Here is a 24,740-nt window from a genome sequence, read left to right on the forward strand (position 1 = left end):
ATGCGATGGGAGGTAAGGAGAAAGCGTGCTGCACAATTAGGTGTTGAACAGACCCGAGGACCGCTCCGCGGGCGCCTCCCCCTCCCCAGGTCCGCCCCCCAGAAGCCCGTGGAGGACCCGAGGGCGCGGCGACCTGGGCAGCGGCTCTCGCGTTAGGACCCAGCGGATCCGGGGCTGGAAGGCGGACGCCGGCCGTCGGGGGCCCGGAGGGGGGCTCGCAGCGGGCAAAGGGGCGGTTCTGGCGGCGGACGCGGAGCAGCGGCGGAGTGACCGGGCCAGGTAGGCGCGGGCCGGGCCGCGGGCCTCAGCGGGGAGCGCGCGGGGGTCCGGCGCCGCGGGCCGTGGGGGGCGGTGCGCGGCTCTGCGAGTCCCCGATCTGGGGGCAGCTGCTGGCGTCCCAAGTCCCGGCCATCTGAGCAGATGCTAAGAGGCCACTTGGAAAGTTTGGGGATCGCTTTGAGGGAGGACGCGAGTTGGGAAGGGAGGGGAGCCCGAGTTTCGGGGGAGCCAGAAGTGGGGGCGTCAGGGGCGGGGGCTGCTTTTGTTCTCCCTGGGAGGTGGGAGTGTGGCGGGTGGGGTGGGGGTGCGCGCAGGAACCCCGGGAGCGGGGAGACAAAGGGAGATGAGAGGCCGGCGGAGCGGGCCGCCGCTGATTGTTCCCAGCTGTGCGGCCGCAACATCTGGTTTCCTCCCGCCGGACCCCAGCCCGGCCGCCGCGGGCAGAGCCTCCCCGACTGAGCTGGGGCGAGGCTCCGGGTAGGCCCGCTACCCGCTCCTGCAAGGGGAGGGGCCCGCGCTGTGGAAGGTGTGGGCAGCCTCCTAACAGGTCCTGGTCTCCCCCGCACCCTCAAAGCCCATCGCCTGGAAGTGCTTGGAGATGTCCCGTGGGAGGATGCGTTACTCCCGCAGGACTCTCGCCTTTACAGCCACACCCCTTGGCCGGGGGGGGGGGGGGGGGGGGGGGCCTTCCCCCATGAAGCCTGGGCCTGGGTGCCAGACCTTCTGGGGAGGAAACGGCTCCCTGCAGGGGGCTGAGAGCCCAACGGGGGGCTCTGGGGACAGACAGACACTGCCCCACACATACACCTCTTAGGGCCCCTTAGGCCCCAACTCAGGGAGGGCCTCCTCCCCAGCGGTGACAGCTGCCGCCAGCTGGGGGGTTGGGGGGGGGGGTGAATGGGATAGTGTAGCCCTGTCGGGAGTTGCAAGGAAGGGAGGGGTCCAGGTCGTTCAGCCCCCTTGCCAGGAGGAGGCCAGGGTTGTCAGAATGGGGGTGTGGGGAGCCAGATCCCTGCCTCTGGGGCAACTTGAGCCATGAGTCTCATCTACTCCCCCCACCTCCCATCAGTTTCCTCACCCACCTCATCCCATTGAAGTGAGCGGTAAGGAAGGGAGAGATGATGAACACATGAGACCATGAGACCATCGGGAAGTCCCAGAAGTCTCAGGATGGGAAGAGGGAGGGCAAGATGCCCGTTTCTGCCCCTTTTCTTCCCCTCTCCCTGCTAACACCCCCGGGGCAAAGGGGGCAAAGTTAGGTTTCTGGTTAGCTGTCTGGAGGAACTCCCTTTGTTGTGGCGGGAGTGGGGGTGGGGGTGGCTCCTGGATAAATGAGCCCTGGGCTCCCTCCCAGCCCTCCCAGCAGAAGCTGACAGACTGAGGCTGCCCCCCACTGAGCTGGGACTGGACGTGGGGACCTGTAGACTCAGCCAAGGCCACGCTGGGGCCAAGGACTGGAGGCTGCACTCAACCAGGAATTCTTAACCTCACGAGCCTGGGGAAAGCCATGACTTACTGCTCTGTCCCCACAAAATGACACAGCACTTGTCATACAGTGTCAGGGGTACAGCACCCCTAGACTGGGTGACAGCATGGTCCCCTCCAGCGCTGCCCTTCTAGGAGCCAGAGTAGCCCTCCTCAGGCTCCACCCTAAGTGCTTCCTGCCGCTGCAGACAAACAGACCACAGTCTCATGAGTCTGATGCACAGCCAGGTCTTGGGAGGCCTGGCAGGAGAGGAATCTTCTAGGGGTGGGAGCCCTGGCCAGGCCTGACTGCCGCAGGGGCCCCTGGGGCCCGTGCACGCATGTGGTGAGCTGTGATGTTGGCCGGACAGGGCTGGGATCCCAAGCAGGGGGCTCAGGGTCAGGATGCACACGATCGGTGCCTTCAATGCCTGGGGAGGTGCGGAACTGGAGCGTGGGCATGGAAGTGGCAGGGAGAGCAGGGTCAGGGCTGGGGGGGACTAGGAATGGCCCCTTGCTGAGCAGGGCAGGGTAGGTTCTGTCCTTTTGCCAAGATCAGCCCTGGAGCCGAGTTGGAGGTCTTGCCCCTTGGCACTCGAACGTTCAATATCTCTCCAAAGCAGTTCCTCCTCTAGACTCTGGGCGCTCCATATGCCTGGCTTCTGTTTGGGGTGCCTCCTTCTCCAGGCTGCATGGGCGGGGGGCGGGGGGCGGAGGTGGGCTCGGCAGCCCCGGGTTAGTGCCCTGGGATACAGTTTGCCCTCCTCTTCCAGCTGTCCTCTGACACCAGCCCAGCCGCCTCACAGAGTAGCCATGAGAGCAGCCTACCTCTTCCTGCTATTCCTACCCGGTGAGTGGCTCCTGGCGATGGGGCCCCCCTTCTGTTGGTGAGCGGTGAGCGTGAGGTTTGCAGGGGAGGGGGATGGCAGTGAGTCTTTGCTGTGCCCTCTCGCCAGAACTCAGCTCCCTGGGTCCCAGGGCCTCCTGCCTCCTGGACTTCAGACTGGACAGGCCAACCCCTCCCAAAGCCTGAGGCATTTCCTGGGCCCTTACCCCAGCCGCCCAAGCGGCAGGCAAGGGGGATTCTGGAAAGTGGGCACACACCTGGCACCCCGAGTCCATGCCTTTCCTCTTCCTGACCCTCCCAGAAGCTGATGTGTAGGAGTTGGGGGTACTCAAGGCAGGGGCCTAGACCCATTAGGGGCTCAACCTCCTATACAATTGTGACCTTAGAGGGATCCCTATTGGTCAAGTGGGAAGTTATCAATGGGACTGAAAAGGCCCTGCCTGGTCCATTATGCATTCATTTAACAGATAATTGTTGAGCTCCTACTATGTGCCAGGCACTGGGCTAGGCCCTGGGGATGCAGCGATGAACCAGGCAGACAAGCGCCTGCCATCATGGTGCTGCCAGTCTAGGGAAGGGAGGGCTATGTTATCAAGTAGATAAATGTCAGATTGTACTGAGTGCTATGATAGAAATAAGCAGGCGGATGAGATAGAAAGGATGGGTCGGCCAGCGAGAGCCTCTTAGCAGAGCTGAAATTTTATTTAAGACCTAAAGGAGAAGGTAACCAGGATCACAGGCCTGGGAGAGTCAGGTGCAAAGGCCCTGAGGCAGGCAGGAGAGTGCTGAGTGCCAGGAGCAGCCATGAGGCCAGCATGGGGGAGGTGAGCAGGATGAGGTCAGTGAGGTGACACAGGACCAGGGAGTGTAAGGGCCATAATGGCTGGGGAAGGAGTTTGGATCCTGTAGATCTAAGAGTCTGGCTGTAGGATCTTAGAGTCTCTTTTACATGCCTGTCTGACCTCCCCAAAAGTGTCTCAGGGCCCCTTGCTGTCCCCATGGGGCACCCTGTCATGCTTTCCCTCCCCACGGCAGGCCTGCTGGCTCAGGGGCAATATGACCTGGACCCACTGCCGCCATTCCCAGACCACGTCCAGTACACCCATTACGGTGACCAGATCGGTAAGGCCTTGCCCTCCCCCCCGGGGGCCCCCAGCCCTGCCATGTCATCAAGCTCAGCCAGGGACCTGGTGGGGGGAGGGGGAGGTCCCTGGCTCAGTGGTGACCTCCTTTGCCCCGGGGATGGGAGGTAACCTGACCTCCACCAATTTCATTCATCTGTTTTCAGACAACCCGGACTACTATGATTACCAAGGTAAAGGGTAGGGGCCGGACAGGACGGGTGGGCATCTGGGGGGTGGGGGGAGCAGGCCCCCTTTATCATGTCCTGTTGCAGAGGCCACTCCTCGGCCCTCTGAGGAGCAATTCCAGTTCCAGTCTCAGCAGCAAGTCCAGCAGGAAGTCATCCCGGCGCCCACCTTCGGTAGGCGGCACCCCTGGGAGTGGGGGTCTGTGTGTGTGGGTCGGCTGGGGGGGCAGGGGGTAGCAGTGACCTCTCTCAATGATCTCTGCCTGCCCCTCTCCCAACACCAGAGCCAGGAAACGAGGAGACGGAGCCCACAGAGCCAGGGCCTCTGGGTAAGAGCTCTCTTGTCCCCCGGAGTCGGGGGAAGTGGGGTGGGGCGCTGGTAGAACGGAGACTGCCAGGGCTTGTGCTCTTGCCCGGGTAGGTGGGGGGCAGGAGGCCTGCTTTAGGCAGCCCCCCTAGGCAGCTCTGGGCAGTCCCCCAGCCCCCTGGGCCTGGCCTGAGGTTGAATTGGCAGCGGCCTCCGGTGGGGACCTCTGCTCCCAGGCGCTGGGGCGCGGTAGGGAGCGTGTTCCCTTCCTGCAGCGGTAGTGCTCTGGCAGGCAGGTGACAAGGGGCAGGAAGCCAAGGCTGGCTCAGCAGGCCCCACGCTGCCCAGCCAAGAGCCCGAGAGCCAGACTGAGGGATCCCGTCTGACCCTCGTGAGCTCAGAGTGGTGTGCTCCTGTGAGGTGGGTGTGGACTTCTGTGACCGTGTGTTGGGTATGGACTTGTGTTTGACTTTATGTGTGAATATCTCCTTCTTAAGTGTGGGTGCGAATCTGTATACAGGAGTCCGTATGTATAAATACATTGTATAAAACTGGGCGGCCTCAGGTCCAACAACACTGTGTGTGCATGTGTTGGGTGTGTGTGTGTGTGTGTGTGTGTCTGGGCCAGAGGGTGCAGGGCGTACCTAGACTCTGAGATGAGAGCCAGTCTCTGGTGGGCAAAGTTGGGGGCTCCCCCCCCAGTTCTGGGCCCTCAGCTGCAGCCCCCCAGTCTGATCCCACCTGTCACCCAGACTGCCGCGAGGAGCAGTACCCATGCACCCGCCTCTACTCCATACACAAGCCCTGCAAACAGTGTCTGAACGAGGTCTGCTTCTACAGGTGAGCACAGGCCGGGCGAGGGGGAGGGAGCAAAAGGGGCGGCTCATGCCAGCCCCCGTGAAATTCGGGGAAAGATAATAAATCCTGGAGTGATTGGGGGTTGAGCCCTAGCCTGGGGGCCGGGACTCCCGGGCTCCTATACCAGGCCCTGCCCAGACTCTCCCGGGGGGGCTGGGCCAGGGTGGGGCTGACACCTCCCTGGCCTCCTCCCCCAGCCTCCGCAGAATGTACGTCATCAACAGGGAGATCTGTGTCCGCACAGTCTGCGCCCACGAGGAGCTGCTCCGAGGTAGGCAGCCTCCGCCCCGACCTCTGACCTCTCCCCACTCCCGCTCCCTCTTTATCCATCCACCTGATGTTTATAAACACGTGCTTTGTGTGGGGGGCCACTTCCAGGGGATCCTGAAATCAGAGTGGGGAGCAGTTCCCATCACCCAGCCCCACCCTGACCCCCACTCCTTTCTGCCCCCCAACAGCTGACCTGTGTCGGGACAAGTTCTCCAAATGTGGGGTGATGGCCAGCAGCGGCCTGTGCCAATCCGTGGCCGCCTCCTGTGCTCGCAGCTGCGGGGGCTGCTAGGGTGCAGCTGGCACCCGAGCCCCGGCCCCTCCTCAGATCCGGGGCCCTCGGGCCCTGCCTGACCTGGTGCTTTCCTTCCCGCCTGACCTTCCTTTTATTCTGTCAAAAGTTAGTGGACTGCGGCCCAGGGGGTTGTCTCAGGCCCTTCCCCAGGCTGTGACCACCCCAGAGGCACAATGGGGGCTCCCCACTGCCCAGTCTTTACCCCCAGGTGGGCGGCATCCAGGCCTCAGTGGGACTGGGCCTCCCAAGTGCCTTCTCCACCCTGAGGTAGGCTGTGCCCCTCCCCCCAGCTGGTCTGCTTGGATTTCCTACAGCCCCTGGGCCTAGACCACCTGTTTTATACAAAATTAAAAACAAGTTTTTACAAAAGATTCACTCATTTTTCAGAGAACACAAGGCGGGTGGTGGCCAGGTGCCGCCCTGGTCTTGTTATAGAAAACGCTGAGGCTACCCGGCCTCTTGAGAAGGACCGTCCAGCGACCTCAGCTTTGCCTCTGCTGTCCCAGTCCTGCCTCCCCCCTCACCGGCATCAGCTCTGACCTGCCAGATGGCATGGCAGCTGCCCCCAGGTGACAGCGTAGATAGAAGGTTCAGGAACACAGCTTTCTTGCTGTCAGGGCCCGAGTCCCCCGTCAGAGGGTGCAAGCCCAGGCCGGAGGCGCCAGGACGGAAGCATAAGGGTGTGGATAGGGAGTATGGCAGGAGGTCAAGGTAGGTGGGCGCTGAGATCAAGGGCCGTGGGAGGAGCGGTTCAGGGCAGAAACAGGGCAAGCCAGTATGCCTCCCTCCGACAGCCTGTGGGGCAGGTTCCCATTCACAGGTGAGCGAGCCGAGCTCTGACAGGTTAAGCGCCTTTGCCCAAGCTCACTCAGCTGAGCCAGGACCCCGCATCCACCCCCAGGCCCGCCTTTGTTCCCCACGCAGCCTGCAAGGCCCATCAGTATCCAGAGGGTGGATCTCACCCGGGAGGGGCTGAGGAAGGGACGAGAAAGCTGGGCCTGGAGTCAGGCCGCACAGGTTGGGCCACACTCCAAGCCTCAACACCCCCCTCTGTTAAATGGGCGGGTGGCACTGGACCCGGGAGGCCTCCCACCCGGACATGCCGAGGGTCGTAGGCTCCACAGGCCCCCCCGGAGCCCCTCCCTCCTGCCCAAGGCCCTACCTGTGTCCCCTCCCATCTACCAGGTGGTCGAGGCACATTGACAGTAAAAAAACACGTCGGCACAAAACCATTTTTAGAAAATAGGGTCTTGTAAAAAAACACAAACAGTTCTGAACAGTTAACATTATAAAAAGGTACAAAAATAAGGGACTCTGAACTCCAAGGGATTTCCTGACAAACACTCTGAACTAAGGCAGAGAGACCCCTGGGAAGCCAGGGCAGGGCCTGGGTCTCTGACCCCTGCCCTAGGCCTGGGCACCCCTCCTGCTTCCCATGAGCCCACGCTCCAGGGCCGGCCACCCTGACCCTGGCTTCGGCTCAGCCCCTCAGCGAGGACCTTGTAGAGTCTGGAGTGGCTCACCCGGGGAGGGGCCGGACTGAGGGGGGCCCACAGACAGCGCATGGCCCTGATGAGGCTGAGAAGCCACTGCTGGGTCGGGCCTGCACTGGAGTCCGCCACCTCCCAGAACCGCCACCGCGGCTCATCCTCACCCCATCTGAGCTCTGGTGGCCCCGACAGGCCCAGGCTTTGAGTGGGTTGTGCTGGAGAGGAGGCCCTCTTCTGCCCCGGGTACCGGCCGGGAAAGGGCTCATTTCTCTGGGGGCCCAGAGGCGGGGGAGAAGGACGCCGAGCTCCTCCGAAGCTCCTGCTGCAAATGCCCCTTCAGCGTGGACACCTGGAGAAGAGAGAGAAGGTGGGGCCGGCCCGGGTGCTCGGCCTGATTGCAGAGAAAGGGGGTGCTTGCAGCTGGGACCCCGGGAGGAAACCCTCATTTAGAACCAGGGTGTTTCCTTCCCTCCTCACTCTATCCCACGGTGTAGTCAGGTGTCCTCTTCCTCTGATGCTTGGCATCTCTTTGGGGCACCCCATCCCCTCATCACTCAGATGGGCCTGGCACTAGCCTGACTCGGGGTGGACCCGAGACCCAGGCCTGGCTTAGCGAACCAGCCTTGCCCTGTAGGCACGTGCCCAGGTGGCACGGTCAGTAAGGGGCTGGGATTGAAGCTGGTCAATGAGAAGCAGCCCTGGGACCTCTGCTGTTGCTCCACTCGCCCCCCCCCCCCCCCCGCCCCCATCAGGCCTGGGATCAAGGGTGGTTGGATTGGAACAACCTGAGCGGGAGCTCCCGAGGCCGCCTGCGCTCGGGGAGAGGGCCTGCCTAGAGCCAGAGCCACGGCAGGGCACTGAGTTCCAACGACAGCACTTCAGCTCGTGTTCAGCCGCGGTTGACACCCACCCAACCATTCCGTTTTGGATGCCATAGGTGGCGTACACCCCAGAGGGCACACCCAGCCCTCTCCCGCTCCACCTTCTCTTCCTTCTCCAGCATCACACGCCATGCTGCAGCCCCCAGGGAGGGGCCAGGGCCCAGTCAGGCCTGAGTACCTGCTCCTCCAGCCCACGCACCCGCTGCCGGTGGGCCCGCTCCCGCGCCTCCAGGGTGCGTTCTGTCTGCACCTGGGCACTGCGCAGGCGCTCGACCTCCTGCTGCAGCTCCAGCTGTTGCTGCTCCTCTGCCTCCAGTGCCTCCAGCCCGACTGGGCTCTGGTCCTGCTCCAGCACCACCACCTGGGCCTGCAGGAGAGGCCGCCAGTCAAGAGTCTGAGTGTGTGTGTGTGTGTGGTGTATGCACAAGGAGGTATTAGGCACCTCCCCGGGGCAGGAGCCTGAAGGCCCTTGGGGCAAAGCCAGTGCAGGCAGGGGATGGAGGAGAGATCCTTGTTTGTTCCTGACCCCTGGCCCTCCTGGTCTGTGCTGAGGGTACCTAGTGACTCCCATTCAGATACATACACACACACACACAGGTATATTCAAACACAGGCCCATATATACATACAGGCACAAAAGAAAGCATGTTCACCTGGGTGTATACATATGTGCAAAAGCCTAATACTCCTACATACATGAAGACATCTGTACACAGACACGCATACAGATATAACATATTGTTAATACTCAGACTTGCCACATCTGTGCAAGATTTAAGCACCAGAATACACCCATGAACACTCATGCCTCTACCTGTCCACAACACACATCAACACACAGACTCGGGTGCTAACCGGCCGTCAGCATCTTTCTCTCAGCTTTGGGGGGACCCCTCCCTCTGGGACCTCACTCTGAACCCTAGGGTCTGGGCTCAGCGGTTGTGGGCTCTGAACTGGCTGAGCCATCAGCAACTCCTGACTCTGAGGCTGGGGTGGGGCAGGGGCAGGGGTTAGGGAGATGGGGTGCCCAGGATTGGGTGGGCAGCGGCGGGACCTCCAGCAGCTGAATCTGCCTCTGGGCCTCGGCCAGCTCCAGCTCAGCCCCCGTGAGTGTGCGGTCCAGGCGGCCCTTCTCGGCACTAAGCCGCACCGTGTCCTCGTGGCTGCGGAGCTTCTCCCGCTCTACCTAGGTGGGGAGAGCAGGAGGGGAGCAGGGCGCCGGGAAGTGGGGGGCTCCGGGAGAGTGTTAGGTTAGAGGCTGAAGGACCAGGGACCCTAGTGACATGCAGCTGGACCAACCATGGCTATGCCCTAAAGGAAGTGAGGGGAGGGTCCTGGGGAGCAGCCCACCTTGTCCAGCGTCTTCTTGAGGGCCACCCGGTCCTTCTCCAGCCGCAGGGCTGACCGCTCCACCTCCCGCTTCTCAGCCTCCAGCTGAGCCAGAGCGCGCTGCAGGCCGCCCAGGCGCTCCTGCAGCCGCCGCCGCTCGTCCTGCAGCCTCTGGACCGTGTGCAGGGCCGCAGCCTCAGCCTCCTGCCGCTGCCGCAGCACCTGCAACGGGAGCAGCAAGCCCCTCCTTCCTCTGGGCCTCAGTGAGTGCGTCTGAAGCCCGGGGAGGGCAATGCCAGCCTGCCATGCCCACTAACTCGGCAGGGCGGCTGTGAGGCCCGCACCAGGAAACTGTCTCCGGAGGCCAGACAGCTCTCCTCTCGGGCCTCAGTTTCTCCATCTCTATAATGGGGGTACCATGCTTCATCCCTGGCTTGTGGATTATGGGGGTTCCTCCTCCCAGGGGACCGGGCCTGGGTTTGGGGTGAGGTTAAGGTAGGTGGGAAGGTCCCCACCTCAGCCTGAGGGCCTCAGCATCCTGGCGACAGAGGGGTCCCCCCGGCCTCACCTCCCGCAGCTGTTGCAGCTGGTCCTCGGCCTCCGCCCGCTGCAGCTCCAGGTCCGCCATCTCTCCCCGCATCGTCTGCACCTGCTCAGCCAGGCCGCCGCTTTGCTTCCGGGCCTCGGACAGCGCCTGCCGAGCAGCCTCCAGCCGTTCCTGGGGGACAGGGCTGATGGCGCCAGGCTGGGCACACCCTCTACTCGGTATCTTAGGCCAGTTTCACAGCCCATAAAAGAGGTGTCATCTCACCTGGAGGGTGAGCCAGACAGCGGGACTGGCCCACAGCCTACACTGAGCTATAGAAGACCAGGACCCACCCCCAGAACCCATCTGTCTCGCCCACTAACCCTGCACCTAGGTCCCTCAAAGCGGGTGCTAGTCGGCTGTCTCCTATTGGCCCCCCACCACCCAGCAGAGCCTCCTCTTACTGACTGATGCTCTTATTAAGCCCACCCCTCCCTCTCATTGATTGGCTCCTTGAGGTTCCCAACTGACTGCCTCATTGGCTGGCTCTCTACCAGACCCCTCCAAGCCTGTCTATTGGCTAACTAACTCTCTTGCTGGGCCCATCCCAGCCAGACCCTGGAGTCCGTCTGTACCTGGAGCACTTGGCGGTCATGTTCGCAGGCCGTCAGGGCCTTCTGCAGTTGCAGATTCTTGTCCTGGGTGCTGCTGAGGCTGGCGCTGTTCTGGGCCAGGGCCTCCGACAGGCCCTTCACCTTGTCACGCAGGGCCCCCTCGCTCTCCTCCACCTTGGCCAGGGCCCCGTTCAGCCGCTCCACTGTCAGCTGCAGAGTCCCTGCCTTCACCTCGCTGTCTGCCACCTGGCAGGAGCGACAGGGTGGGAAAATGGCTGTTCTCACTGTGGCCTCCACAAGAAAGGTCCCACCCAAGCCAAACCCTTCCCCTCTCTCTAGGCCTTCAGCACTGATGCTCACTGTTCCCATGCACGCCTACTGGCTCAGCCTACTCGCACCAAGGCCCGTCCCACTGCTGGTCAACTACCCCCACCCACAGCACCATCAACCCGATGGTCTCAGACGCCATGGTCTCCTCTCTGTTCTCATCCCCCTCTCCTCTCTGCTAACGAGAATGAACAGTATCTACCACAACCCTGGAATTTCTGTGTTCTTGACTTTGGTGGGGGATTGTGCAGGGCTAGCAGAATTACTGAACAGTCTGGTTAGAGATGAGCTTCCTGGCAGCCAGGGAAAAATAGGAAATGAGTGAAGTCTACTTCTCCAACTTCTCCAGCATGCTTGCCATGAGTGCAGATTCTGCCATCAACCAGTCCTAAATTCTAATGTGGGCTCTGCCTCTTATTAGCTACATGATCTTGGGCGATGACATCGCCTCCTGAACTTCTATTCATCCATCCATGAAACAGGGCCTAACAGATACTATCTCACAGGGAGGATTACATAGTCCCTGTATAGCACTTGGCACTGGGCCTGCGAGGGGGGAGGGGACCCACCTGTCTCTGCAGGGAGTCCACCCGCTCCTGGAGGGCCTGGGCCTGGGCCTCCCGGTCGCTCAGGCCCAGGCGGCTGCGCTGCAGCTCCCCCTCGAGCGAGCGCCGCTGCAGCTCAAGCTTGATGGTGCGGCTCTCAGAGGCGTCCAGCACCTCCTTCAGGCGCCGCTTGTCACTCTCCAGCTTCACCTCATTGGCCTTCATCTTGCTGATCTTCTCCTGTGGGTGGGGGAGGGCTCAGGCCCCAGCTGTCCAGCCCACCCCACCCCACCCCTGCCGCATCCCTCAGGACCCCCTGGAGAAAGTGGGGAGCAGCCCAGAAGCTGCAAGTGTGACCTGAGTTGAGTCGGGCAGGAGCTCTGGGCCCCCGCGGGTTTTAGGGTATGATGCTCCTCCCCCAAAGTGAGTTCAGACTCTGAAGGAGACTTGGGGAGTGGGGACAGGTCAGGAAGACAGACTGGGGTCCTTCCATCCCTGTCACCGTCCTGGAGACAGGGCAGGTCAAGGGGGTGTTCTTACAACCCCCCCCACACACACACCCGCCCCCCCCGCCAGGCCTGGCCCCTCTCCCGCCCTGCTCAGAGCCCCAACCCTGCCAGGTCTACACCCGGCAGCCCCACGCTGGCTCCTGCCCAGCTTTGTTCCTGGCCTCCTCCCGCGGCCCCTGTGGCTGGGCCCAAGGCCAGCGCTGGAGCCGCAGACACAACAACCCAGCTCAAGCTGGGCCTAGAGCCAGAGGCAGAGGGTGGGCTGCGGGGGCAGTAATGGAGGGCAGGGGAGGAAAGGGGGGAGGAGGAAACAGAGGGGATCCAGATCCATGGCTGTGCTAAGGTCTCAAGTCCTTGGCAGCTTGGACTGTCACCATCAGGGCCTGTGCACCCTGCCTCCCACCCCCTGTTCCCGCCCCCCACATACAGATGCCCAGCAAACACATAAAACCCCCAGAACATCACTCATGTGGCTCTACAGAGACGAAGGGAACAGAGGTCCCGAGTACTGTCACTTCAATGGGTGCTGAGACCAGGCAGAAACAGAGATGCATGCACACAGTAGGACTTACAAACACCTATTCAGACAGCAGATCCTCCCCTCATCCCACTGGCCCTCAGCCCTGCCTACCTGGCTGGCCCGGAGCTCACTCTCGGTGGCCTGCAGGCTCCTCTCCAGGGTGGCCACCTGGTCGAGGGCAGCCCGGCGCTCCCGCTCAATGCGTCGCACACTGTCCTCCTGCAGCGCCAGCTCCGCCTGGGCCCCGCTCAGCCGCCCGTCCACGCTGCGCCGAGCTGTGGCCCCCACCCCAGGGGTGAGGCCTGGCCAGGCACAGCCCCGATGCCTGACCCAGGCCCCAAAATACCTGGCCTGCCCTCCACTCACCATGGGACCTGCCTCTCTGAGTCTTTGAGGGTCTGTAAGTCTGAACATGGGGTGGGCCTGATCAAGGAGGGTCCCCCAGAAATGACGGCCCCCAACTGTCATTTAGGGTGTGATGCTCCTGGTCACAGTGGCCAGGGCAGGGATGCAGGAGCCGCTCAGGGCAATCCCACAGCCTTCCAGCTCTGCTGCGAAGAGCACACGAGAGCAAAGCAAAGGCCAGGGGTCAGACTCACCTTCCTCACTCTGGGCCACAGCCTTTTGCAGCTGCCTTGCCCTCGAGGTTGCGCTGTCCCTCTCTGCCTCCATCTCCACCAGCTGGCGACTCAGGGCACTGGTCTGGGCCCGAAACTCATCCTGCAGTCCCCAGGTCAGGGGAAGGGGAAGACCCCTGCTCTGACCACCTGCAGCCCCTCCCAGGTCTCAGCCACCCGTTCCCTACCCGGCCCCTCACCCCAGCCTCACCCGTTCTCTCTGGGTGCTCCGCAGCTCCTGCAGGAAATCCCGGAGGGCCCCTCGCACGGCCTCTGGGTCCAGGTCTGGAGACGTCGGGGAGGTAGCAGGTCCTGGGGACGGTGGCTCAGATCCAGGGCTACGTTCCAAGGGGCTGGGGCTGCTGGGCCCGTCCCCACTTCCTGGAGGAGGAGATCTGCTCAGGGATGCAGGAGCCATGGCCTCTCCTGCTGGGATGGTGCCTGCAGGCTCTCGACACATCTCCCCCAACCCTGCTATGCCCAGCAGCCCACGTGAGCCCGTAGCACAAACCGGGTCCCCTCACCCTCCTGTCACCCTTCACCAGCCCTCAGTTCAGCCCAACTTCCATGCCATCACTTAGAGGCCCTGCTGCTCACGCCCAGTCTGAGCCTCTCACCCTTTACAAGCTGGCTACTCCCCATCACCCTCAGCTCCATGTTCCAGAATATTCTCTCTTCCAGCACTAGGGCCTTCATACATGCTGTTCCCTTCTCTCCCCACGACTGTGTTGGGGTGAATTCATCTCACCCTCGTGGGGCTCCAATGCCTGCTCCCACCCAGACCATGACGCCTGGACGGCTGTGTCCCCAGGGCCCAGCCCAAGTGTGGACACTCCATCACCTCGACATCTGTACTGAGTGCGGGCACTGGGCCAAAGCTTTCCCTACGTCACCTCCTTCCATCCTCACAGGAATTCCCTGAGAGGTGAGGACCAATTCCCCCTTCACAGGCGGGGCGGGCTCAAAGCTGTTAACTGATTTGCTTGGTCTCAAAGCTGGGAAGAGGATGAGCAACAGAACCGGGAGGGGCAGAATGAACAGAGACAGGGCGGCACCTAGAGGTCAACATCGGAACTGCAGGATGGGCTCCAGCCTGTTAGCATCCTCCGGCCTCCGCCACGGGACACCCAAATTGCCCCACATTTACCCACTGTGGGTGGAAGGGGGGTGCGCATTTGGGTGGTTCTCCGCCAGGAGTCCGGGACCAGCCGAGGGGGTCGGGTCTTGAGACTGGTAATCAAAGGAGGATTGGGCCCAGCCTAGGGTGGGTCTTCAGGAGAACAGGCCGAATCGTGGGGGGCGGGGACTCCTCGAGGCCCGCCTCCCGCTCTCCCCTCCCAACCGGCTCTGGCGCTCCGCTCACCTCGGGAGGGTGGGCTGCGGGCTGGGGAGCCAAGCGCCTGCCGCCCGGCGGGACTGGGGGAGGGACTGGGCGCGCGGCCCAGACCCAGACCCCGGCGCAGGGCAGATCGCAGGCCACCCAGTTGGGCCTCCGCCGCACGACGCTGGGCCTCCACGCGGGCCAGCTCGGCCTCCAGGCCTTGTCCCCGGCCCTCGGCTGCGCTCAGCCGCAGCCCCAGCTCCGCAGCCTCGGCCCGAGCCGCCTCCAGCTTCAGCTCCAGGCTGCGTGCGTGGTCCAGCTGCTGCTTCTCCGCGCTGCGCGCCTCCTCCAGGCTGCCTACCAGGCCTCGCTCGCGGGCTCGGAACTCGCCTTCTTGCTCCTGCAGCTTCCGCTGGGCTCCCTGGAGCTGGGGCAGGGGCGAAGCCCGGGGTGAGAAGGTGAGAGCCAGCAAGGCCGTCTCCCAACCCTACATCCTGACGCCCAGGTCTAGCCTAGAGTCCCCTCTTCACCCCCCCCCACCCCGCCCCAAAGTGGGGAGCACAAGACCTATTCCTTTAGTGGTCTCCATCCAAGCAGGTGAGGTCCATCCACGGTGTGGGAGGGACTATTAGAATGTATCTCCTCCTTCTGTGCACATAGCCACGAGTTTATTACCGGTAAACTAACAGCTGACGCTTGCATAGATAGGACTTAGCAATGGCAGGCACTAAGCACGTTCCAAAAACTATCAGCTCTGCCCTGTGAATCATCTCTAGGCCACAAATGAGGAAACCGAGGCTCAGAGCAGTGATGGGACTTGGCCAAGGCCACACTAGTAAGCCGGGAGCTAGGATTCAAGGCCAGGCACTCTGGCTCCAAGGGGCGTTCTCTGCACCGCTGGACTACGCGGCCTTTCAGAGCACACAGTTTATCAACAGGCCACACAGTGGGGGCATGTACTGAAAACTGTTTACTGATGGAGTTCATGATCTCTCTCTCGGTTTCCCTCTTCCTCTCTCTCTCTCTCTCTCTCTCTCTCTCTCTCTCTCTCGCACACACACACACACATATACACACACACACACACACAGCTCTCTGGTACAGAGAATGAGTCAACTCCTCCCAGTCATCAGTGTCACTGCTACTGAGCACCGCCTGGATGCCAGGATCTCTGTGTATACCTCCCCTGCTGTGCTAGCCCCTGTGCCCTGAGTGCTCTGAAGCACGGAGAGGTTAAGTGACTTAGTCAAGGTCACCCAGTAGATTCAATGCAGTGAAACAGCCAGAAACGACAGCGACTTTGGATTCAGACAGACCTACATGTGTGTGACCTTGGGTAGATCCCTTATCTCTCTGAGCCTCAGTGTTTGGTTCTCTCTGTAAAATGGGGCTGCTGGGAGAATCAAACAAGGTTCTACCTACAGAATTCGCCCCCCTCCCACCCCACTCCTGCTACACAGTTCTTGCAGTTGAAGCCCAGTGCATGAAATTCATGCATGCGGGGGGTGGGGGGGGTCGTCCCTCAACCCGGCCTGAACCCTCTCCAATTCGGAACCCCTCAGGGGATGTCCGACTTCTGGTAGTCAGACATCCCTCTCACAATCCAGGGCTGCTGGCTCCTAACTCACCTGCCTGCCTGCCTGATTGCCCCTAACTACTCTGCCTGCTGGCCTGATCGCCTTAACTGCTCTCCCCTGCCAGCCTGAACCCCCTAACTGCTCTCCCCTGCCAGCCTGATCCTCCTAACTTCTCTCCCCTGCCAGTCTGGTTGCCCTAACTGCTCTCTGCTGCCAGCCTGATCCCCCTAACTGCTCTCCCCTGCTGGCCTGATCCCCTAACTGCTCTCCCCTGCTGGCCTGATCCCCTAACTGCTCTCCCCTGCTGGCCTGATCCCCCTAACTGCTCTCCCCTGCTGGCCTGATCCCCTAACTGCTCTCCCCTGCTGGCCTGATCACCCTAACTGCTCTCCCCTGTGGCCTGAACCGCCTAACTGCTCTCCCCTGCCAGCCTGATCGCCCCTAACTGCCTCTGCCTCGGTCCCACCACTGTGGCTTTGTCCGGAAGGACGTCTGGAAGATGTCCGGTCTAATTAGCATATTACCCTTTTATAAGTAGAGATAACTAGGGAAGATTCTCAAGCAATCGGTTAGGGACAAGTGCTGGGTAGTGGTCTCAGAATGACCCCAGCACTAGAGTTCCCGCCTGCTCCTTGCAGAGGGAGGGAGGAGAGAGGCACAGAGCAGCCTGGCTGCCTCCGAGGACCCTCTCCCTCCAGGCAGCCCGCCACCCACTTAGTTACCTCCTGTCGCAAGGCCTCCAGGCTGGCCTCGCCCTTCAGCAGCTTCTGGCGGAGGCCCAGGGCTTCCCTTCGTCCCTCCTTTTCTGCCCGCTCGCCGAGTGCCAGGCGGCCCTGCAGCTCCACCAGCTCCCTGCCCAGCCTGGCGTTCTCACTGTCCAGCATCTTCATCTGTGAGCGAGTGGACACAGGTAGGACCGAGGACCCAGGCTCAGCACCCACAGCCCCGCCTGGCCCAGGGTGTTGGTGATGCTCAAAGCTTGCAGTATTATAGTTTCAGCCCCTGGTTTTACATACGGAGGGCCCTTGGCTCCAGAAAGGGGGTGCTCCTGGCTCAGGGCAGACAGCAAGTGCCCAGGGAGGGTACCTGTCGCCGCAGCTCCTGCAGCTCCCTCCGAGCCTCCAGCCGAGAGCGCTCCACCTCCTGCAGCCCGGCCCGCAGGTCCCCGGCCTCCTTGCCCATGGCCACCCGAGCCTCTTCGAGGAGCGCCAGTTTCTGCTCCTTGTCATCATTGGCCAGCTTCAGGCTGAAAAGGGCAGGGGTCAGAGGCAGCCTAGGTTCCAGGAAGAGTATAGTGTGGCTCTACACAGAAGTCCCTTCCCGTTATTCCTGGGATGGGTCCGACTGGCTCTTGGCCTGAAGGTGCCCAAGTGCTGTTTGCCCACGTGGCCCTGTCCTGAGCTGACCCCTCCGGGCTGGGCCCAGACCCTCAGCTGGGAGAGACGGACCAATGGCTGGGGTAGGGGTGCACGCACTGAGTCTCCAGGGAGATCCACCCGGTGGGGTCAGAGTCTGGACCCAACCCTGCCTGCTGCCACCTTTCCCCTTCCATCAGTGCCTGGCTTGGTTCAAGGGCAAACACTCCCCACCTGTGCCATTTCCCCTGAACCCTGGGGGTGAAGTTAGCTTCCAGGGACAAAATTCAGTGTGAAGGTCAGGGCTCAGTGAAGGACTCCGGGCTGGTCCCGCCTGTCTCCCCACCTGATGCGCTCGCTCTCCGCCTTCTTCACGGCAGCCCGCAGCTCCTCGTTGGACCGCCGCAGGGCCTCGCGCTCCTTGGCACCCTCACCCAGGCTGCGCCGCAGCTCGGCCGCCTCCTGCCGCTGGGCCTCGCGGCCATCCTGGCTCTCTCGTACCTTGCGCTGGGCCTCCAGCAGCTCCCGCCGCAGCCCAGCACGGGCATCCTCCAGCAGGCGCAGCTGCGTCCGAAGCTCCTCTGCCTATGAGGACCCTGGTTGTCACTGGACTGGGGTCGGGGCCCACCCAAGAGGGACCCTGGTGGAAACCAGCCCATCCCCAGGTCCCAGGCCAGGGGGCACCTGCCCCATCCCTCTGCATAGACTCAGACCACCGGCGAGAGTTATGATTCGGGCAAAGCAAGCTGGAGTCAGCAGTGTTTGGGTCTGAAATCATCAGGATCGTCCTTGGACGATGCCAAAAGGGCAGGGACCACCTTGAGTGCCCCGGTCCCACGTGTACATCCCAAGTACTTAATACACGCTTGCTGCCTCCTTTCTCCGCTGGCTGTTCATTTGCCCTTGAATGCAGGAAAGAGCCTCACATTTTTCTGGCCCCTCACCGAACCAGGCCCCCAGCAGCATGTAGGGGTGCTGCCTGGAAGGGTGTGGGGCGGAGGGCTCACCTCGCGCACGCAGGATTCCCGCTGCCTGCCCAGGTCTCGGGCCTGCTCCTGCAGCCTCTTCACCTCCTGAGCATGGGCCGCGGCAGCCTCCTCAAGCTGGGCCCGCAGGTCCCGCAGCTCAGATGTCAGGGTGTTCATGGTGCCCTAGGACAGATGGGCTCCTCAGATGGTGCTGTGTCCCCTTCCCCAGCACCCCACTTTCAGCACCAAGCACGGCCCCTCCCGCTGGCTTGCCAGGCCCTCCGTGATCCCTTGATGCCTAGAGAGTGCTGTCTACATAACTAGTCTTTCTCAGACTAGGGGTTCCCTAGGGCAGGGCCGTGGTACCTCCCTCAGATGGGGACTCCCAGGGAAGGCCGAAGCTTCCCACACAGTCTGGGGCTTCCCCAGGGCAGAGCCACGCCTCCCCCTCAGACAGGGGCTCCTCCAGGCAGGGCTGTGTCTCCGGCTCAGACAGAGGCCCACCTACCCGGTCCTGCTCCTGCCGGCTCTGAGCATCTCGCTTCTGTCGCTCCATCTCCAGGGAGATGGCGGTCAGGCTGTGCTGTGTACCCACCAGCTTCTCTGACAGCGCCGTCTTCTCAGACTCCTTTAGCGACAGGGCCTGGCAGAGGCAGAGAGCGAAGGGCCTGGGGGGTTAGTTGATCTTGGGGGCATGCTTGGGCCTTCCCCCCACCCTGCCCTGGGAAATGTGCCCACTGTGGACTTGGGGGCATGACTGGGCCACCACAGGTGGACCTAGGACAGAGGTACAGGCTCACTCCTAAAGCCCCAGAAAAGGATACAAGAGTAACAGTAACTGGACATGGACACAACCCATATCTCACTAACATGCTACAGCAACCCTGAAGCAGGGCCCTCCATTATTCCCACTTTACAGACGGGGAAACAGAGGCTCAAGGAGATAAAGTGACTCGCCCAGGGTGACAGAACCAGTGAAGAGAAGAGAAAGATGCAGTCTGCCCTGTCCTCATGACGTTATGGAAAGTCGGGAGTTAGTTCTTTTTGAGGAGGGTCAGCTGATACATGTGGGCGTTGTGGGGACTGCTCAGAAGGCAGCCATGGGGATGCCATGCCCAGCCTGGGTGGGAGGGAAGATGGGAAAACGTGGGGCAGCTGTTTTGCAACCAGTGCTCATGGTGTCACAACTGAGGCTACCACTCAGTAGGCTCCGACTGTATAACAGGCATGGCTACGGACTCCTAGCTCCTAGCTGCTGGGTGGCTAAGCGGGAACCAGCCCCAGAACCCGGGCCCCTCCAGGGCTCACGAACCTGCTGCTTCTCACTCTCAGCCAGGAGGAGGCCCTCGTCCCGCTCCTGTTGCAGGGCAGCGATCTCCTCGCTCAGCTCCTCCTTCTCGGCCTCCAGCCGGGCCAGCAGCTCCTCCCGCTCCCGCTGCAGCTGACTCTGCAGTTGGGCCCGTTCTGCCTCCAGCTCCCGCCATGCTGCCTCCTGGGGGCCAGGCCCAAGCACATGTGACCCATGAGGCTGCAAGGCCACCTGTACCCCAGACCCTGAGAGACAGCTGATCAGGAAACTACAAGGTGGGTGGCTGCTAAGGGCTGTGGCTGGGACAAGCCAGGGTTGCACGAGCCCCGAGGAGCAGCGGCCCTGGTCTGGGGGTCGGAGAATGTTTCCTGGAGGGGAGACGAGTAGCAGTCAGCAGGAAAAGCGGGGGGAAAGAACCTCAGGCCCAGAGTACAGCCCCAGAGATGGCCTGGAGGGAGGAGAGAGCACGGCACACAGGGAAATCATATGTAAGGGTCACTGGGGTGTGGACCACGAGGGGAACGTGGTGAGCAATGGGGCCAGAGCCAAGGGCAGCAACCAGGGAGGGGTGGGCTTGGCTCAGGACAGTAGGGCCAACAGAGAGCCTGAAGCCAGAGCGATGAGGAGCAATCTAAATTGTAGACTAGGGTTGTTCAGGAACTGAGAAAAAAGAACCTGGATTGCAGGTCGGGGTTGAGGGGAGTTGGGTTGGCTGCGAGGAATAAAAGGGGTTTAGGGCTGCGGGTGGCAGAGTAGCAGGAAAGAGTACAGATTTGGTGACATGAAGAGGCCAAGTCAGGCGGGGCAGGGAGAGTAAAGACTGCACAGGAGTTTGCTCCTTGGGGACTGGGTGGGTAGAACCCACAGGCAAAGATCGCCCCACCTAGGGTCTGAGGGCAGTGCCGGCACCTTTGTGAAACTTCCAGTGCTTCACTGCCACCTGCTGGACAAGTGTGATACTACAAGGCCAAGGCCAAGACGACACATGGCGCCCCCTGGAGTCCTGCAGGACAGCCTGACCCTCTGACACAGGCAGCCCTGTCCACCCGAGTCCTCTCCTCCTAGGTGAAAATAGCTACCAGCATGTTCGCAGCATTTACAAAGTGCCAGTCACTATATTAAGCCCTTTGTATGGATTATCTCACCTCCTCCTCACAATCCCCTGTGCTATCCTCACCCCTTCGTTACAGATGGGAAAATGAAGGCGGAGACCATAGGTGACATAACAAGTACAACTCATCCTGCAGTCTGGCCTAGATCAGAGCCAAACCCAGGCATGTGACTCCAGAGCCAGTGTTCTTAGACAGCTCTGTTCTGTCTTGTAGTGACCTGGCCCCTCACCTTTCGCACTATGTGTTCAGGTCCTAGAGTGGTCCTTCATATGCAAACAGCACTTCTTACAAATGAAAGTGCCTTCCTGAATCAGGATCACCAGGGCTAGACCAGATCCGGGGCCTGGGAATCTGTATGTTTGATAAGGAGTCCCCAGTGTTTCCTCCCAGCTGCTCCCAGGGTCTCCGGAACAGAAATAAAGTTCTGTTTCACAGAGGTGGAAACCGAGGCAGAGGGAGAAGAATGACTCGCCTGAGACCACAGAGGAGATAGAGCAGAGCCCCGCCCACCCATACCCAGCTACCCGAACCTTCTCTCGCTGGAGTCGCTGTACGTCTTCCTCGTGGGCTGCCCGCTGCTCCCGCAGGGAGGCCTGGGCCTCCCGCTCAGCCTGCACCAGCTTCTGGGCCATCAGCTCCTTGTCCAGAGCCGCCTTCTCCTCTGCCATTGTCATCTGCTGCCGGAGGCCTGCCAGTTCTCCTGCACAGGGATGGCGGGAGGGGACAGACTTGGGTCGGAACCTCCCTGTGGACCAGCAGACTCAGGCCAGGTGAGCCATGTAGGCAAAACCCCAGAGCAGAGAGGGCCCACCAGGTACCAGCTGGGTTCCCTTGGAGAAGCTCCTCACGCCCTGGGCTTCAGTTTTCCCATCTGCTGCCTGAGCCCACGGGCCCTGCCCCACCCCTCCCTCCCTGGAATGGCATCAAAGGGATGAAATGTCTGATGGGGAGGCTCCCACAAATGGGGAGGATAGCAACCCCCATTGTGGATTGCTTACTATGGGTCCTTTACAGATGAGGATATGCAGGCTCAGAGGAGACAGGCAATTTCCCAAAGCTGCACAGCTTTCCATGAGGCGTCTCCTTTAATGACTTAATTGCCATAGACAAACTAGGTGGGCTGTTAGCACTAATGGAGGGACCACGGGGAGGGTACACCCACTGTGGACAATCTAAAAACCACCCCCCCGATCTTTCAGCATTTCCCTTTCTAGTTCTGTCTGGCTCAGGGGGACGAGGACGGGAAGATTAATTTTCATGGTCGAAGAAACCGGGTGGGGCGTGTGGAGAGAAGTGGGGCTGGGACTGTAGGGCCGAGAGAGTCGCTCAGAAAAGCAGCGACGGCTCCACAGAGAACTCGGAACTCTCTCAGCGCCCTGATGACAATAAGCAGCAGGCACCGCTGGCTGAGCCAGGAGCTGTGAGAGGCCTCAAATGCTTGCCTCACGCCTTCCTGGCAACAGCCTTAGAAAGCTGGCAATCACCTCTGTCAGATGGGGAACCTGTGGCCCAGGGGGGAAGGGAATTGCTCGAAAAAGCTCAGATCTAAGCGGCAGAGGCAGGATTGGAACTCAGGTCAGCCAGACTCCAAACCCAGTGCTCCCAACTTCCGTGAGACCCCAGACCTTGACAGGTTAGTCTGGGTTAGAGTCAGGTATTCCTCACCCACCCCCTGGCCCCCCCATACCAGTCAGGGCCTCCTTGGCCAGAAGCAGGGCCTGCCCATCAGCTTCCAGCTGCTCCCGACGGGCCTCGAGCTGGGCCAGCTGCCGCTGCACCTCGAACAGGCTGCTCTCCAGGGCTTCCTTCTCCAAGCTGCAGCACACAATCCCTCAGGCCTCAGGACTCGGCCTCCCGGCCCCAGGAAACTGTGGATCCCAGGGCGTGGCCAGCCGTGGGCCAGGTGCCAGCCTACCTGCCCAGCCGGTCCCACACTCCCTGGGGAAGCCTGAGCCATAGCCAGGATGCATTGGCAAGCCCTCCTCCTCAGCAACTGTGTGTGGGCCAATGCCAGGGTGCGGCTGGTGGCCCCAGGCAGACCCCCGCCCACCCGCCCCAGTGGGTTGGGCAGAGCCTAAAGCCTTACCGCAGGCGTGTGGCTTCCTCCAACAGGGTTCGGCCTTCACGCTCAGCTGCCGCCAGCTGCACAGCCAAACCGGCCCGCTCCTTGGCCAGCGCCTCCTTCTCCCGGGTCGCCCGCTCCAGCGCCTCTACCTGCCGTTGTGTCTCCCGCCGTGCCTGCTCCAGCTCATGCTCCCGCCCGCTCAGCTGCCGGGAGAGCTGGCACCCACCCAGGCACTGTGAGCACCCTCCACTCCCCCCCAGAACCCCCAGCCTGCCCACCATGCAGGACCCCAACCCTGGGCCTGACCCAGCCCTGGCCTAACAGGCAGGAGAGCAGGGTTCAAGCCCAGTCTCCACCCTGATGTGCTGTGTGTACTTGGACAAACCAGACTTCTCTGAACCTGCAACACATACACACATGAGGGTCCTCACTCAGTTTGGGTCATAACAGAACCCTTTCTACGCCCCTGACCTTCCAGAGAAGCTGAGTATATAAAACAGACCAAAGGAGTGCTCAGAATGGGAACACAGCCCTGCGCCCTGCAGCCGTGGCCATACCCTAGAGGCCCCTCCCAGGAGCCCCGCACGCCATATAAAGGTCACTGTGTCCCTAAGACCCTAAGGTCCCTTCCAGTCTGTCGTCCCAACAAGTCTCACGTTCCAGTCCTAAAATTCTCCACCTATCATCCCATTGGGGATTGTTACTGGGAGGTGACTCAGCTGCCAAGTGCTTCCACGGGCGTCCTCTTCAGAACAACCCTTTGTGATAAGAACGCTTGGCCCCGTGTCACAGATGGGGCGACTGAGGCATGGGGAGGTGGGGTCGTTTGCCCAAGGGCCCAGTTAGCAGAGGTGGGGCTGAACCTAAGCCCATAGTCAGGCTCCTGAGCCTGCGAGTTACCCAGGACAGGTGTTGGAGGCTGGGAGGCTAGAACCCTGGCCCCACCTGCTCCCCATCCTCCATCACCCACCTGGGCCAGCTGCTCCTGCAGCCGGCAGCGCTCCTGGCGCAGTGCGGGGACCTGGTGCTCCAGGGCCTCCCGGGCCTGCTCTGCCACCCGCAAGGAGCCCTCCAGGCCCTGTCGATCCACCTCCTGCTCCAGCCGCAGCTGCTCCAGCCGCTCCTGCCCCTCCCTCGCCAGGGTGGCCTCCTGCTCCACTCGCCGCTGCTGGCCCAGCAGGGCTGCCTTTTCCTCCTCCAGCTGTGAGGCCGGTGGGGGTGGGGGTGAGGGAGCAGATCAGCCCAGCCCCTCCACCTGGGGAAAGGGGTCCCACCCAGGACCAAGGGCCACCCGCCCACCTATCACAGACAGCCCAGGGAGGCTCCCTCGGGGAAGGGGCAGTGGACATGGGGGAGAGGGAAGAAGGGAGAAAGGTCCGCAGAACTTCTTTTCTCTCAGACCATGAAAGAGGATAGACAGACAGAGTCAGAGACAGAAAGAGGCAGGGAGCAAGACAGAGAGGTGCGGGGACAGAGGTGTTCAGGGAGGTGCACAGCGAGGCAGGATGTGGGCCAAGGCTGGGCCTGAGACGCCCACTGGGGTCTCTGAGTGGGGAGCACAGGGGGGCGAGGAGGGGGACATACCTGGGCGACGAGGTGGTTCAGGCCCAGCTTGTCCTGTGCGAGGCTCTCGTTGAGGGCGCTCAGCTTGGACAAGGCGTCTCGCAGAGAGGCCTCCTCCGCCCTCAGCTTGGTCATCGCAAGCTCGAGGTCCATGTGGCCAGCCTCAGCCTGCAGGGGCCAGAACGGGGTGGCCAGAGACAGGTGGGGAGAGACGGCGAGAGGGACAGAGACGGGAGCAATGGGAAAAGATGTGCAGAGACATGGAAGATGGGGAGAGGCAAGAGGGTGGGGAGAAACAAGAGACACAGAGACGGGGTAGAGGGACAAGGGAGACGCACGGTGAGAAATCACTGCAGAGGCCAGTGTCTAGGAAGCTACTTAAAAGCTGCTGCACACCGCAGAGCTGTGCAGAGCAGGGCAGAGGGCTCCCCAGAGGGGGTTCGGGGGTGGCACTGCTCAGGGCCCAGACTATAGGGAGTGGGG

At 61.7% G+C, this 24,740-nt stretch overlaps 2 protein-coding genes across 6 annotated transcripts in view; one reads left to right on the forward strand and one right to left on the reverse strand.

The window, feature by feature from the left end:
• The first annotated feature begins 230 nt into the window (after nt 1–230).
• The window catches only part of MFAP2 (microfibril associated protein 2), a 58,776-nt gene continuing 34,266 nt past the window's right edge, over nt 231–24,740 (forward strand). Inside the window, exons 1-9 of one of the 2 annotated variants that reach the window (XM_059691107.1) lie at nt 231–279; nt 2,517–2,593; nt 3,626–3,712; nt 3,879–3,905; nt 3,987–4,073; nt 4,184–4,228; nt 4,959–5,046; nt 5,262–5,335; nt 5,523–5,669. In XM_059691107.1, coding sequence (XP_059547090.1) covers nt 2,557–2,593; nt 3,626–3,712; nt 3,879–3,905; nt 3,987–4,073; nt 4,184–4,228; nt 4,959–5,046; nt 5,262–5,335; nt 5,523–5,626 — 549 coding nt within the window. In that variant the 5' untranslated portion in view covers nt 231–279; nt 2,517–2,556 and the 3' untranslated portion in view covers nt 5,627–5,669. Of the gene's footprint in view, nt 280–2,516; nt 2,594–3,625; nt 3,713–3,878; nt 3,906–3,986; nt 4,074–4,183; nt 4,229–4,958; nt 5,047–5,261; nt 5,336–5,522; nt 5,999–24,740 lie in introns of those variants that run through there. The other variant, XM_059691106.1, reaches the window with a different exon arrangement.
• CROCC (ciliary rootlet coiled-coil, rootletin) overlaps nt 6,805–24,740 on the reverse strand; it is a 34,890-nt gene continuing 16,954 nt past the window's right edge. For 2 of the 4 annotated variants that reach the window (XM_059691098.1, XM_059691095.1), the window contains 22 exons: nt 24,279–24,425; nt 23,665–23,895; nt 22,716–22,909; nt 22,317–22,444; nt 21,160–21,329; nt 19,521–19,700; nt 18,717–18,851; nt 18,248–18,391; nt 17,587–17,825; nt 16,972–17,131; nt 16,608–16,775; nt 14,351–14,735; nt 13,199–13,368; nt 12,970–13,090; nt 12,482–12,645; nt 11,366–11,581; nt 10,491–10,715; nt 9,898–10,047; nt 9,351–9,551; nt 9,055–9,186; nt 8,179–8,367; nt 6,806–7,468 (listed from right to left, as the gene is read on the reverse strand). In XM_059691098.1, coding sequence (XP_059547081.1) covers nt 7,382–7,468; nt 8,179–8,367; nt 9,055–9,186; nt 9,351–9,551; nt 9,898–10,047; nt 10,491–10,715; nt 11,366–11,581; nt 12,482–12,645; nt 12,970–13,090; nt 13,199–13,368; nt 14,351–14,735; nt 16,608–16,775; nt 16,972–17,131; nt 17,587–17,825; nt 18,248–18,391; nt 18,717–18,851; nt 19,521–19,700; nt 21,160–21,329; nt 22,317–22,444; nt 22,716–22,909; nt 23,665–23,895; nt 24,279–24,425 — 3,936 coding nt within the window. In that variant the 3' untranslated portion in view covers nt 6,806–7,381. Of the gene's footprint in view, nt 7,469–8,178; nt 8,368–9,054; nt 9,187–9,350; nt 9,552–9,897; nt 10,048–10,490; nt 10,716–11,365; nt 11,582–12,481; nt 12,646–12,969; nt 13,091–13,198; nt 13,369–14,350; nt 14,736–16,607; nt 16,776–16,971; nt 17,132–17,586; nt 17,826–18,247; nt 18,392–18,716; nt 18,852–19,520; nt 19,701–21,159; nt 21,330–22,316; nt 22,445–22,715; nt 22,910–23,664; nt 23,896–24,278; nt 24,426–24,740 lie in introns of all 4 variants that reach the window. The other 2 variants (XM_059691096.1, XM_059691097.1) reach the window with 2 other exon arrangements.

This window comes from Myotis daubentonii, chromosome 3 (genome assembly GCF_963259705.1).
Source record: "Myotis daubentonii chromosome 3, mMyoDau2.1, whole genome shotgun sequence".
NCBI lineage: Eukaryota > Metazoa > Chordata > Mammalia > Chiroptera > Vespertilionidae > Myotis > Myotis daubentonii.